At 49.5% G+C, this 13,102-nt stretch overlaps 1 protein-coding gene across 1 annotated transcript in view; it reads left to right on the top strand.

The window, feature by feature from the left end:
• Nucleotides 1-12,852, top strand: part of Pbx4 (PBX homeobox 4) — a 56,084-nt gene extending 43,232 nt beyond the window's left edge. The window contains exons 4-8 of the mRNA XM_075987320.1: nt 271-461; nt 3,457-3,592; nt 7,028-7,163; nt 7,453-7,559; nt 12,573-12,852. Of these exons, the coding sequence (XP_075843435.1) occupies nt 271-461; nt 3,457-3,592; nt 7,028-7,163; nt 7,453-7,559; nt 12,573-12,650 (648 nt within the window). The 3' untranslated portion in view covers nt 12,651-12,852. The remainder of the gene's footprint in view (nt 1-270; nt 462-3,456; nt 3,593-7,027; nt 7,164-7,452; nt 7,560-12,572) is intronic.
• The last annotated feature ends 250 nt before the right edge of the window (nt 12,853-13,102 follow it).

Raw genomic sequence — 13,102 nt, 5'->3', positions numbered from 1 at the left:
TAGTCTGTCACTGCAGAGACGGCTGAAAGCCCTTTCCCTCACTCTTCAGAAACTGACCTGTGTGTGGGCTGTGGGGGTGGCAGATGTGGTCAGCTGTGGAGCTTACTGCACCCGGCTGCTTAGTCACAGGCTGGCCCCCCTTCTCCATCCCAGGCCTGCTTAGTCACAGGCTGGCCCCCCTTCTCCATCCCAGGCCTGCTTAGTCACAGGCTGGCCCCCTTCTCCATCCCAGGCCTGCTTAGTCACAGGCTGGCTCCTTCTCCATCCCAGGCCTGTCGTGAGTTCACCACACATGTCACCAACCTTCTTCGGGAACAGAGCAGGGTGAGGCCTGTGTCCTCCAAGGAGATGGAGCGCATGGTGGGCGTCATCCACAGCAAGTTCAGCGCCATCCAGAGGCAGCTCAAGCAGAGCACCTGCGAGGCTGTCATGACCCTGCGCTCACGGCTCCTGGATGCCAGGTCAGGGCTACATGCCACCGGGTTTCCCAAGGGTTGGTTCTTAGGACTTTTAAGCAGGATCAGTGCTACCTCTGGTGTCTGCCTTGTAGTTTTAAGATTGAACTGGGGACTTTGTTCTCCCTACCACTGAGCCCCACCCCAGCCCTGTCTTGGATTTAAATCCATGCAGAGGTCAGCCAGGCCTCACACACCTTCCCTGGGAGAAGACCCAAAGTACTAACTGCTGGTTTGTTTTAACCTGTGTGTGAATGGCCCAACGTGGGCATCAGAAGACAACCTCGGGTATTGGTCTTCACCTCTCATGATGTCTGATGCTGTCCACTGTGTATGCCAGGCTGGACAGGCTGGAGTGTTCTGTGTATGCCAGGCTGGACAGGCTGGAGTGTTCTGTGTATGCCAGGCTGGACAGGCTGGAGTGTTCTGTGTATGCCAGGCTGGACAGGCTGGAGTGTTCTGTGTATGCCAGGCTGGACAGGCTGGAGTGTTGTGTGTATGCCAGGCTGGACAGGCTGGAGTGTTCTGTGTATGCCAGGCTGGACAGGCTGGAGTGTTGTGTGTATGCCAGGCTGGACAGGCTGGAGTGTTGTGTGTATGCCAGGCTGGACAGGCTGGAGTGTTCTGTGTATGCCAGGCTGGACAGGCTGGAGTGTTCTGTGTATGCCAGGCTGGACAGGCTGGAGTGTTGTGTGTATGCCAGGCTGGACAGGCTGGAGTGTTCTGTGTATGCCAGGCTGGACAGGCTGGAGTGTTCTGTGTATGCCAGGCTGGACAGGCTGGAGTGTTGTGTGTATGCCAGGCTGGACAGGCTGGAGTGTTGTGTGTATGCCAGGCTGGACAGGCTGGAGTGTTCTGTGTATGCCAGGCTGGACAGGCTGGAGTGTTGTGTGTATGCCAGGCTGGACAGGCTGGAGTGTTCTGTGTATGCCAGGCTGGACAGGCTGGAGTGTTCTGTGTATGCCAGGCTGGACAGGCTGGAGTGTTCTGTGTATGCCAGGCTGGACAGGCTGGAGTGTTGTGTGTATGCCAGGCTGGACAGGCTGGAGTGTTGTGTGTTCTGCTCATCTTGCCACAGGAGCACTGCAGCCGCTGACAAATATGGCTCAGACTCAGGGGCCCATACTTGTTCATTACCCACTGCGGCGTCTCTCGAGCCCTGTATGGCTGTTCTCAAAACTGCAGAAGATCAGGAACGAGAGGTGGCTCAGCCAGTAAAGTGTTGGCCATGCAGACAGAAAGACCTAGTTTTGTGACCTAACACCCACATAAACACAGAAAGACCTAGTTTTGTGACCTAACACCCACATAAAAAGCAGGTGTGGGCCAGCAAGATGACTCCATGGGTAAAAGAACTTGTTGCAAGAGTCTCAAGACCTGAATTAGATTCCCAGAATGACCAGAACCTGTCTAAGGATCCTGAATGTGTCAAGTGTGAGATTGGCAGAGGAGCAGTAAGCAATGGCTGGGACCAGGAGGCCTTGCATAAGTGATACTTAGGCTAAACTGGTTTCTTAAGAAGTGTAGCATCCTGTATACTGTTTACAGGGGGGAAATGGCCAGGTTTAGCAGAGAGCTAAATCAGACAGTTTTGGCAAAGGGAACATGGGACACCTCAGACAGATGCTTAATTAACCAAAGCCCAAGAGGAAATATTGTGTCCCCAGAAGCTGCCACCTTGACTCCAGCATCAGACTGGCATTTCCAAGTCCACTCCTGGACAAGGACATGGAACTATTTATTGTTCCCTTTGTTCTTTCATCAGGGTCTCTGAGAAAGTCTTGGATTGGTCTGGTTCTCCACACCAGAAGCCATGATGGACAGGGGGAACCAATTGCCAAAAAGTTGTCTCCTGACCTCTCCCTATCTGCACAGACACACACATACACAGACACACAGACAGACACACAGACACAGACACACAGACACAGGCACACATACACAGACACACAGACAGACACACAGACACACATACACAGACACACATACACAGGCACACATACACAGACACACAGACAGACACACATACACAGGCACACACACATATACTAATAAAGCTGCTGCAGCTAGGCACTGAAAATGTGGAGATGGTGAATCCCCGGGGCTTGCTGATCCGCCAGTCCAGCCAGATCAGTGAGTTCCAGGTTCAGTGAGAGACTAGTGGAGAGTGACAGAGGACCACAGGACATCAACCTCGGCCTTCACACGCACACACACGCGCACGTGCACACACACACAGGACATCAACCTTGGCCTTCACACGCACACACACGCGCACGTGCACACACACACAGGACATCAACCTTGGCCTTCACACGCACACACACGCGCACGTGTACACACACACAGGACATCAACCTCGGCCTTCACACGCACACACACGCGCACACACACACAGGACATCAACCTCGGCCTTCACACGCACACACACGCGCACGTGCACACACACACAGGACATCAACCTCGGCCTTCACACGCACACACACGCGCACGTGCACACACACACAGGACATCAACCTCGGCCTTCACACGCACACACACGCGCACACACACACAGGACATCAACCTCGGCCTTCACACGCACACACACGCGCACGTGCACACACACACAGGACATCAACCTCGGCCTTCACACGCACACACACGTGCACACACACACAGGACATCAACCTCGGCCTTCACACGCACACACACGCGCACGTGCACACACACACAGGACATCAACCTCGGCCTTCACACGCACACACACGCGCACGTGCACACACACACAGGACATCAACCTCGGCCTTCACACGCACACACACGCACACGTGCACACACACACAGGACATCAACCTCGGCCTTCACACGCACACACACGCGCACGTGCACACACACACAGGACATCAACCTCGGCCTTCACACGCACACACACGCACACGTGCACACACACATAGACTGCCAGGAGATATGGATGTGAGGGCCATGGCGAACACCACAGAAGGAGGCTCTCTATCTGCAGGCGGAAGCGGCGGAACTTCAGCAAGCAGGCCACTGAAGTGCTGAATGAATATTTCTACTCCCATTTGAGCAACCCTTACCCCAGCGAAGAGACCAAAGAAGAACTGGCCAGGAAGGGCGGTATCACGGTGTCCCAGGTGAGCCTTCCTGCCCCTGGAAGAAGATAAGTCTTATGAGGAAGACTTTAGATGACATTACCTAAGTCGAGGGAGGACTCCTGGGGACATTATTTAATATGGGGGGAGGACTCCTGAGGAAGTTACCTAATGTGTGGGAGCACTCCTTGGGGAGTTACCTAATGTATGAGAGGACTCAGAGAAGTTACCTAATGTGTGGGAGGACTCAGAGAAGTTACCTAATGTGTGGGAGGACTCAGAGAAGTTACCTAATGTGTGGGAGCACTCCTTGGGGAAGTTACCTAATGTATGAGAGGACTCAGAGAAGTTACCTAATGTATGAGAGGACTCAGAGAAGTTACCTAATGTATGAGAGGACTCAGAGAAGTTACCTAATGTATGAGAGGACTCAGAGAAGTTACCTAATGTGTGGGAGCACTCCTTGGGGAAGTTACCTAATGTGTGGGAGCACTCCTTGGGGAAGTTACCTAATGTATGAGAGGACTCAGAGAAGTTACCTAATGTATGAGAGGACTCAGAGAAGTTACCTAATGTATGAGAGGACTCAGAGAAGTTACCTAATGTATGAGAGGACTCAGAGAAGTTACCTAATGTATGAGAGGACTCAGAGAAGTTACCTAATGTATGAGAGGACTCAGAGAAGTTACCTAATGTATGAGAGGACTCAGAGAAGTTACCTAATGTATGAGAGGACTCAGAGAAGTTACCTAATGTATGAGAGGACTCAGAAAAGTTACCTAATGTGTGGGAGCACTCCTTGGGGAAGTTACCTAATGTGTGGGAGCACTCCTTGGGGAAGTTACCTAGTGTATGAGAGGCCCAGGGTCATGCAGAGGATCCAGGCACAACTGTTTTTAATGGGGCTGCTGTAGTGTCCTCAGAGCAAGACCAGAGCCTCTGCTTGACGTGTAAGCCTGGCTTACTGCTTGGGCAGCAGGGACATTGTAGTAGACCAGCACCACTCACTGCTGTGAAGAGGCACCACGGCTGCTGCAACTTCTCTAAGGGAGAACTTTTTCCTGGGGCTGCTTACAGTTTAGAGGGTGTGTCCATTTCAGTTATCATGGTGGGAAGGGTGACAGCATGCAGACATGGTGCTGGAGAAGGAGGGAGCAGACGTGAATGTCACACAGATGCTTGAGCATCTGAGACCTCAAAACCACCCACAATGACATACTTCCTCCAAGTGACCTAATAATGTCACTCCCTGTGGGCCAAGCACTCAAACACAGAGTGTATGTGGACCATTCATATTCAAACCACCACAGACAGTGTGAGAAGCAGGCATATTCACCCCAACCCTACTCCCTCACCCCTGTGCTCCCTGTGTCCTCCAGGGAGCAGAGTCAACAGGTTTTAAAGGCCTTATCACGTTTCAGGGGCTCTCCTTTCGGAGTGCCCAAAACAACAGTTGGATGCTAGAAGCTCCACCCCACTTTGTCAAACCCATGAGATATTAGGACCCACTAAAGTGGCCTGCCATTAGTTGAAGTGAGGTTCTGAATTTGGGGTGCAGGTGAGTTGGTTATGTGGTGTGGTGTGCCTCAGGAGAAGTCAGGAGGGAGGAGAGACTTTTAGGCCAGGAAGCGTTTTCTATTGATGTCAGGGATGTCTTCAAGACAGGATCACCTCAAGCTAAGGAAACCCAAGGGGAGATGGACAAAGGAGCTGAGCTGAGGGTAGGGGTGAGTCTTCAAATGGAACCCCTAGAACTGATTCCACAGCTGCTCCTCCAGGGAGGTGGGGTCTCCCTTTGGAAGCCTTTCGTTCCCACTTAGCAGTGTCTGAAACCCCTGACTCATCCAGACTGAGACTCCACTCCTGTCTAAGCTGCGTACAGGAAATAGCCTGTGTCCCAGCTGTGCAGGAAGGTCACTGCACCCAGGGACCCAGTGGAGCTGAGCGACACAGAGCCTTGTCTCCAAAAGGAAATTTGGGGCTGGGACTGTTGGTACAGCCCTTTGGTCCCAGCACTCGGGAGGCAGAAGCAGGTGGATCTCTGTGATTTCGAGGTCAGCCTGGTCTACAGAGTGAGTTCCAGGACAACCAAGGCTACACAGAGAGACCCTGTCTAGAAAAAGAAGAGGAGGAAGAAGAGGAATGAAGGAAAGAAGGAAGAAGGAGATAGGGGGAGGAGGAGAAAGTAGTTTTGAAGTGAGTTGGAGAGCTGGTCAGTTTCAAGAGCACTAAGAAGATCTCAGCACCATGCAGTTCACACCATCTGAGTCCAGTCCCAGGATAACCAATGCCCTCTTCCCTCCTCTAGGGCACCAGACATGCACATGGTATACATATACATATACACACACTCAGGCAAAGCACGCATGTTCATAAAATATGAAATAATCTTACAAAGAAAAAGCAGTAAGCATGAGATGTAGCCGCAGCACCGTCCAGGCCTGTGAGTAAGACGGCCGCCCTCCTTTCAGAACAGGAGCTGTGCTGTTCTGGAGACTGCAGTAAGACGGTCGCCCTCCTTTCAGAACAGGAGCTGTGCTGTTCTGGAGACTGCAGTAAGACGGCCGCCCTCCTTTCAGAACAGGAGCTGTGCTGTTCTGGAGACTGCAGTAAGACGGTCGCCCTCCTTTCAGAACAGGAGCTGTGCTGTTCTGGAGACTGCAGTAAGACGGCCGCCCTCCTTTCAGAACAGGAGCTGTGCTGTTCTGGAGACTGCAGTAAGACGGTCGCCCTCCTTTCAGAACAGGAGCTGTGCTGTTCTGGAGACTGCAGTAAGACGGCCGCCCTCCTTTCAGAACAGGGGCTGTGCTGTTCTGGAGACTGCAGTTATTCGGGGCCTCTTTCCTGTTTTGTTAAGTTAGGTTAGATTTTGGTTTTGAACCAGATCTCACTCTAGCTCAGCCTGACCTGGAACTCATTATGCTGCCCAGTATGGCCTCGAATTCACAGTAATCCTCCTGCTTCAGCCTCCCCACTCTAGGATTACAGGTGTGAGCCATCAAGCTGAGTGTCTTTTATTGTAGTGATAGTTATTATTTTTATATTTATGTATTTATTTCTTTAACTGTGTGTGTATGTGTACCCCATGCGGTAATTCTTGTGCCTATCACTGCAGGATGACAACTTTTGCAGTTGTTTCTCTCTCCATGTGGGTCCTAGGAATTGAACTAAGGTTCAGTTGAACTAAGGCAGCAAGCACCTTTACCTAGTAAGCCTTCTCACCAGCCCCCAACTTCTTTTTGTTTGTTTGTTGTTGTTGTTTTGGTATGGTTTTGGCTTTTTGAGACAAGGTTTCTCTGTGTAGTCCTGGCTGTTCTAGAACTTGTTCTGTAGACCAAGCTGGCCTTGAACTCACAGAGATCCCCCTGTCTCTGCCTCCCAAGTGCTGGTATTAAAGGTGTGTGCAACCACCACAGCCACCACCAACACCCAGCAAGCATGGCCCACCCCAGGACAGCATCCATTATCTATCCCCAGGTCTCTAACTGGTTTGGCAACAAAAGAATCCGGTACAAAAAGAACACAGGGAAGTTTCAGGAAGAGGCCACCATGTACACTGAGAAAACATCCACAGCCACCAGGGCCCGGGGCCCAGGGGGACAGCCCAGCCCAGGTGACAAGGCCATGGCCCTCCTCGACTGTAAGCTCTCTTTTCTGTAAGCGCTCTTACAAGAGCGTCCTCTTAACCTCTAGGGCCACTGCCACCCACACAGGCCTGGGGGATGAGCAGGCAGTTAGATGCTCCAGGGAGTCAGATCTAGACTCTTTTGTGATGAGGGCCTGAGCAATTGCCACCCAGAAATCCCTGTGACTGCTGGCCCATCTGCTGTGATTCCCACCCCACCCCCACCCCACCATCCCCCACCCCACCACGCTGGCCTGACTCCACCTACTTCTCACAGGTTCCTGTGGCCCCTTTCCCCTGGCCAGTGGAGGTGACATGGTTCTCACCCTGCAGAGCCTGGCTTTCCTTCAGCCCCCACCAGGGGGAGTCTACTTCCAGCCCCCGGTGAGTCAGCTGCAGCCACCCGCGGACCCCTCTGGGGCTTTGAGGAAGTAGAAGAACCCTGATGCCTCTCTCGGAAAGAAGACCCCAAGGAAAAGTGGGGTCATTTAACATCTGGACTTAGACCTACCTGTCACTAGGGACTGGAGACCTGGGGGGGGGGGGGTGTTTCACCCTGGAAGGGCAGCATCTGCCAGGCTGTGGTTTGGTAACTGGGGTCTAGACAGTCAAGAGCCTCAAGAGCTTTGTCTCAGAGTGTCACCCGAGTCCTTTTTAGGTCCTGTAACCTCCCAGTCTGTCCTGAGGGTCTGGCTGAAGCCTCCCCTCAAGGACTTGTGAGGGCACCACATAAGCAGAGTGAAGCCTGGCATGGTGGTACTGGCCATGGCCCCATGAGTCCCGTGGGCTTCCCAGAAGCCCCCTCAGAACCAACCCTGGAGCTCAGGACAGTGGTAGGCCTGGCTGACTCTGGCCCTGCCTGCCACCACCATGAGTCCCAGCCTAACACAAGCTGCAGGCTACAAAGCAGTCTGGGCCTGCTTACATACCTGGAGCTAAGGTGCTTCTCAACAGAACTGGCCGGCAGGGGTGAGGGAGGAATTGGAGTAAGACAATAACCTGCCCTGCCCTGAACCAGCACACCTGTTGTCAATCATGCCACTGAGTGGAGCATCCCACCTGAGCCTTGTTGGAGGGAGGCCACTTGTTGGTTCCCAGCAGCTTGGTAGGTAGCTTAGACCTGAAATAATCACACAGAAACTATATTATTTAAATCACTGCTTGGCCTATTAGCTCTAGCTTCTTATTGGCTAACTCTTATATTAATTTAACCCATTTCTAGTAATCTGTGTATTGTCACGAGGCTGTGGTTTACCAGGTAAAGTTCTGGCATCGGTGTCCATTGGGGCTCCATGGCTTCTCCTTGACTCTACCTCCTTCTTCCCAGCATTCAGTTTAGTTTTCTCTGCCTATCTAAGTTCTGCCCTATCAACAGGCCAAGGCAGTTTCTTTATTCATTAATGGTAATCACAGCACACAGAGGGGACTCCCACATCACCTCCCCTTTTTTGTTTAAATAAAAAAGGTTTTAACTTTAACATAGTAAAATTACATATCTACTTTATCTTTTATAATAACTAAGGAAAACTGTAACTATAACTATAAATTCTTCAGCTCCATCAAAGACTCCAGAGGATATAATATTACCTAAGCAAACAGGAAGTACATTGTAAGCAGCTTCCAAAACTCTAGAATTGACAGAGACATCTTGCTGCCTGGACAGTCACCCAAAGTTCTTCTGTACCATTGGGGCATCCATCTTCAGCCTACAGGTCAATAGTATCCATACTATCCATGAAGCAGGAAATTTGAAGATCTGTTCTGCCTTGCAATGGCAAAGTCCACCAGTTGCTTTCTTCTGTGTCCTGCAGAATGTCTCACAGACTCATTCATGAAGCAGGAACCCCAAAGGATCACCTCATCTTTAGGCAAATTCAGCAGTCATTTCTCTGCAGGTCCTGCATGTCCAGTTCATCAAGTAGCCCAGGCAAAAGAAGCTTCTTGCCCGAATGGCTAGCAAACTCCATAAGGAGCCTCTTTGATGTCCATCTTCCTCTTAAAGTAACTGGTGCTGCCAGGAGCATATGTGTCTCACCATCATGAAAAGTCCTAAATTCTTAAATATTTTATTTTTTTTTTGTTTTTTTCTTTTTTCTTAAATATTTATTTATTTATTATGTATACAGTATTCTTTCTGTGTGAAGGCCAGGAGAGGGGACCAGATCTCATTACAGATGGTTGTGAGCCACCATGTGGTTGCTGGGAATTGAACTCAGGACCTTTGGAAGAGCAGACAATGCTCTTAACCACTGAGCCATCTCTCCAGCCCCTTTTTTTGTTTTTTTCAAGACAGGGTTTCTCTGTGGTTTTTTGGAGCCTGTCCTGGAACTAGCTCTTGTAGACCAGGCTGGTCTCGAACTCACAGAGATCCGCCTGCCTCTGCCTCCCGAGTGCTGGGATTAAAGGCGTGCGCCACCACTGCCCGGCCTTAAATATTTTAAATGCCATATTCTGTAGTCTTTGAAAGGTTTGAAGAATATCTATCTGAAATACATCGCTGTACATCTAGAAAATCTGACTAACATGACCACAAGCTTGACTATTACAGATGGCTATTGACCTTATTTCTTACTTATACATTACTTTTTTAAATAAGCTGTACAAACACAATACCTTAATCAAAATCAGAAATACATATACACAGTATAACAAAATTGACCTTAAATTTGTATCAATAAACTAAGATCCATACCAATGCAAATCTCTATAGCATATCCTTCTTTAAATGTAAATAAACATTTATAAACAATATTTGGGAATATAGGTGTAGTTTTCTCCAAACTGTTCCCTGCTGTTTATTGGGCGAAATGATTTTTTTTAGGGTGTTCATGGCGACCTTTCAGGGAGTCTTGGTCCATCAAACCATATTAGTCTGGAAGCAATGCATAGGTTCTCATCCTCTGTGGAAACAAAAGAAGACCGACCCTCTTTTCCAAAGCAACATATCCTTAGACTCAAATTTTGAATTCAAAATACCTTTGAAATATATATGTTAGCTTAGCTTAGCAGTCTCCAGAATCAAATATCTCTCTGCAGTCAAAAAAGTCAAAGATAACACAATAATATACATAATCCAGACTCTGTGAATTTTCCATCTTTATGTGGCTTGTTTTTACTCTATTACTATACAAGTTAATATTTTTATTATCTTTGTTCCTTTAATCTATGACTGTCTGTACTCTGTCTCTTTAAAGACTATTTTATTTTTAAAAAAAACCATTTACTTCTTTTTATAATTCTCTGTACTCTTTTATTTCTCTCTCCCAAGCCTATGTACACTCATCCAACACTGTGACCCATTTAGAGGTCTTTTATGTCTGAATCTGTCCTATTGTGTATCTGTAATTCTGTCCAGGAGCGCTTCTTAAAATGCTAAGCCCTTCTTATGAACTTAAGCTGCTGCATTGCTAGGGGAAATATGGCACCGCCTGCTTGCCCTGCCCAGTCCAGCACTGTGGAGCTGTTTGTTGCCTCTGAGGGCCATGCTCATAGCCCCACAGCCAGTCTGTGTTGCCATTAAGCAAGTTGTAGCAGTCTGTTCACAGACCCCAGTCAAATGTTCGGTAGCCGGACCTCCAGAAAGAGGGAGAGTCCACGCTGGCAGCACTACCCAGAAAGCTGTCATTTTAAAATGGCTTTTTTTCTGCTTCCATTGAATCAGGAAAACCGCTCTTTTTAAAAAAAAAATATTTATTTATTATGTATACAATATTCTTTCTGTGTGTATGCCTGAAGGCCAGAAGAGGGCACCAGACCTCATTACAGATGGCTGTGAGCCACCATGTGGTTGCAGGGAATTGAACTCAGGACCTTTGGAAGAGCAGGCAATGCTCTTAACCACTGAGCCATCTCTCCAGCCCCCGAAAACTGCTCTTAAAGGAGCCATGGCACGCCACCAGCAAACAGCAGGAAGCAGTGTTAAACTCTGTATTTTTGTGCCTAGAATTCCTTTTCAAGCTCGCTCAGGTTTTTTTTTTTTTTTTTTTTTGGTTTTTTTCGAGACAGGGTTTCTCTGTGGTTTTGGAGCCTGTCCTGGAACTAGCTCTTGTAGACCAGGCTGGTCTCGAATTTAAGTGGATTTTAGTTTGCCACATTGGCACCGATTTGGAGGAGAGAGCCGCTTGCTGGTTCCCGCTGCCCAGAACTGAAATAATCACACAGAAAACTATTAATTAAATCACTGCTTGGCCCATTAGCTCTAGCTTCTTATTGGCTAACTCTTATGTTAATTTAACCCATTTCTAGTAATCTGTGTATTGTCACGAGGCTGTGGTTTACCAGGTAAAGTTCTGGCGTTGGTGTCCAATGGGGCTCCATGGCTTCTCCTTGACTCCACCTCCTTCCTCCCAGCATTCAGTTTAGTTCTCCCCGCCTATCTAAGTTCTGCCCTGTCAACAGGCCAGGACAGTTTCTTTATTCACAGTACACAGGGGACTCCCACAGATCCTCCTTTAATTTTCAGCTAAAATATGATCCAGGCAGATCCTTTGTTTGTTTGAGACAGGGTCTCTCCATAACCCTGACTTCCTGAAACTCACTATGTAGACCAGGATATTCTCAAGTTCACAGAGGTCCTCCTGACTCTTCCTCCTGAAGGCTGAGATTAAAGTAATACACTATCATGCCAGGCCCAAGTCAACACTTCCCCCTGTTCACTTGGCTCCTCTTAGAGGTCACTCTAGCAGCATGGTCTCTGTCCATTCCCCCTGTTCACTTGGCTCCTCTTAGAGGTCACTCTAGCAGCATGGTCTCTGTCCATTCCCTACTGCTTTCAGCACATGCCTGCCACACCTGGCTGCTTGATACTGTGTGTGAGGACGGTGTCCCTAGCTCAGCACACCTATACTTGATACTGTGTGTGAGGACGGTGTCCCTAGCTCAGCACACCTATCCAGCTGTCCTCAGACAGATGAGCTCCACTGTGAGGAAGGGCTCTGATACTGTGTGTGAGGACGGTGTCCCTAGCTCAGCACACCTATCCAGCTGTCCTCAGACAGATGAGCTCCACTGTGAGGAAGGGCTCTGATACTGTGTGTGAGGACGGTGTCCCTAGCTCAGCACACCTATCCAGCTGTCCTCAGACAGATGAGCTCCACTGTGAGGAAGGGCTCTGATACTGTGTGTGAGGACGGTGTCCCTAGCTCAGCACACCTATCCAGCTGTCCTCAGACAGATGAGCTCCACTGTGAGGAAGGGCTCTGGTCACCCATGAGCCATGGCTCTGTCAGAGGTCACTGTGGCTAGACTCTTGGTTCTGACATCCCTTGAGGCATTTCATGGAGGGGTAGGGGCTCAGTGCCCAGCTCTTTCTGGAACTCATGTGGTAAGAAGTTGTAAGTGTCCTTGGGGATCAAGGACTAGGATGTCACTGTTCTCACTCTCACGCTTCCTTTCCAGGCCCACAGCAGCTGGCAGAGGGTCACCACTCCACAGCCAGCCTCACCCCCTGCTGGAGATTCTGCTGTGTCTGATTAAGTTTGGGGACCCTGGTTGAGTGCCATGAGTGACTGGCCCTGTATCCTGCCAATGACCTCAGAAGCCCTGGCTGTGGCGATACCCTTGGCCTGGCTGCTCACCTTCCCACCTTGGCACAATTATTTTAACCAACAATTTGTTGGTTTGTTGTGGATCATTCGTCTCAGGCTTCCTTCCAAGCCACCCCATTAAAGTTTTTGACTTGTCTTCATTTTGACTTCCAGTGTTTTCAATCTGAGCTTGTCTAGGTGACAGGTGACAACCTTGATGCCATCACCAACTCTAACACTTCCTGGGTGCAGTGGCATGGTCCCTGCTCCAGTCAGAACTGGTTTGTATTTGTTTCTGCTAAAAAGATGTTGGGGTGCTGAGCTTCTGACCATGGCCCTCTGCCCCCTGAAGCCTTCCTTGTCCCTTCTCACAGCCTTCATCTGGCCTGTCCCTTGCCGACC

The sequence above is a fragment of the Microtus pennsylvanicus genome, chromosome 9 (genome assembly GCF_037038515.1).
Source record: "Microtus pennsylvanicus isolate mMicPen1 chromosome 9, mMicPen1.hap1, whole genome shotgun sequence".
Lineage (NCBI taxonomy): Eukaryota > Metazoa > Chordata > Mammalia > Rodentia > Cricetidae > Microtus > Microtus pennsylvanicus.
This window is presented reverse-complemented; position numbering and strand designations above follow the sequence as displayed.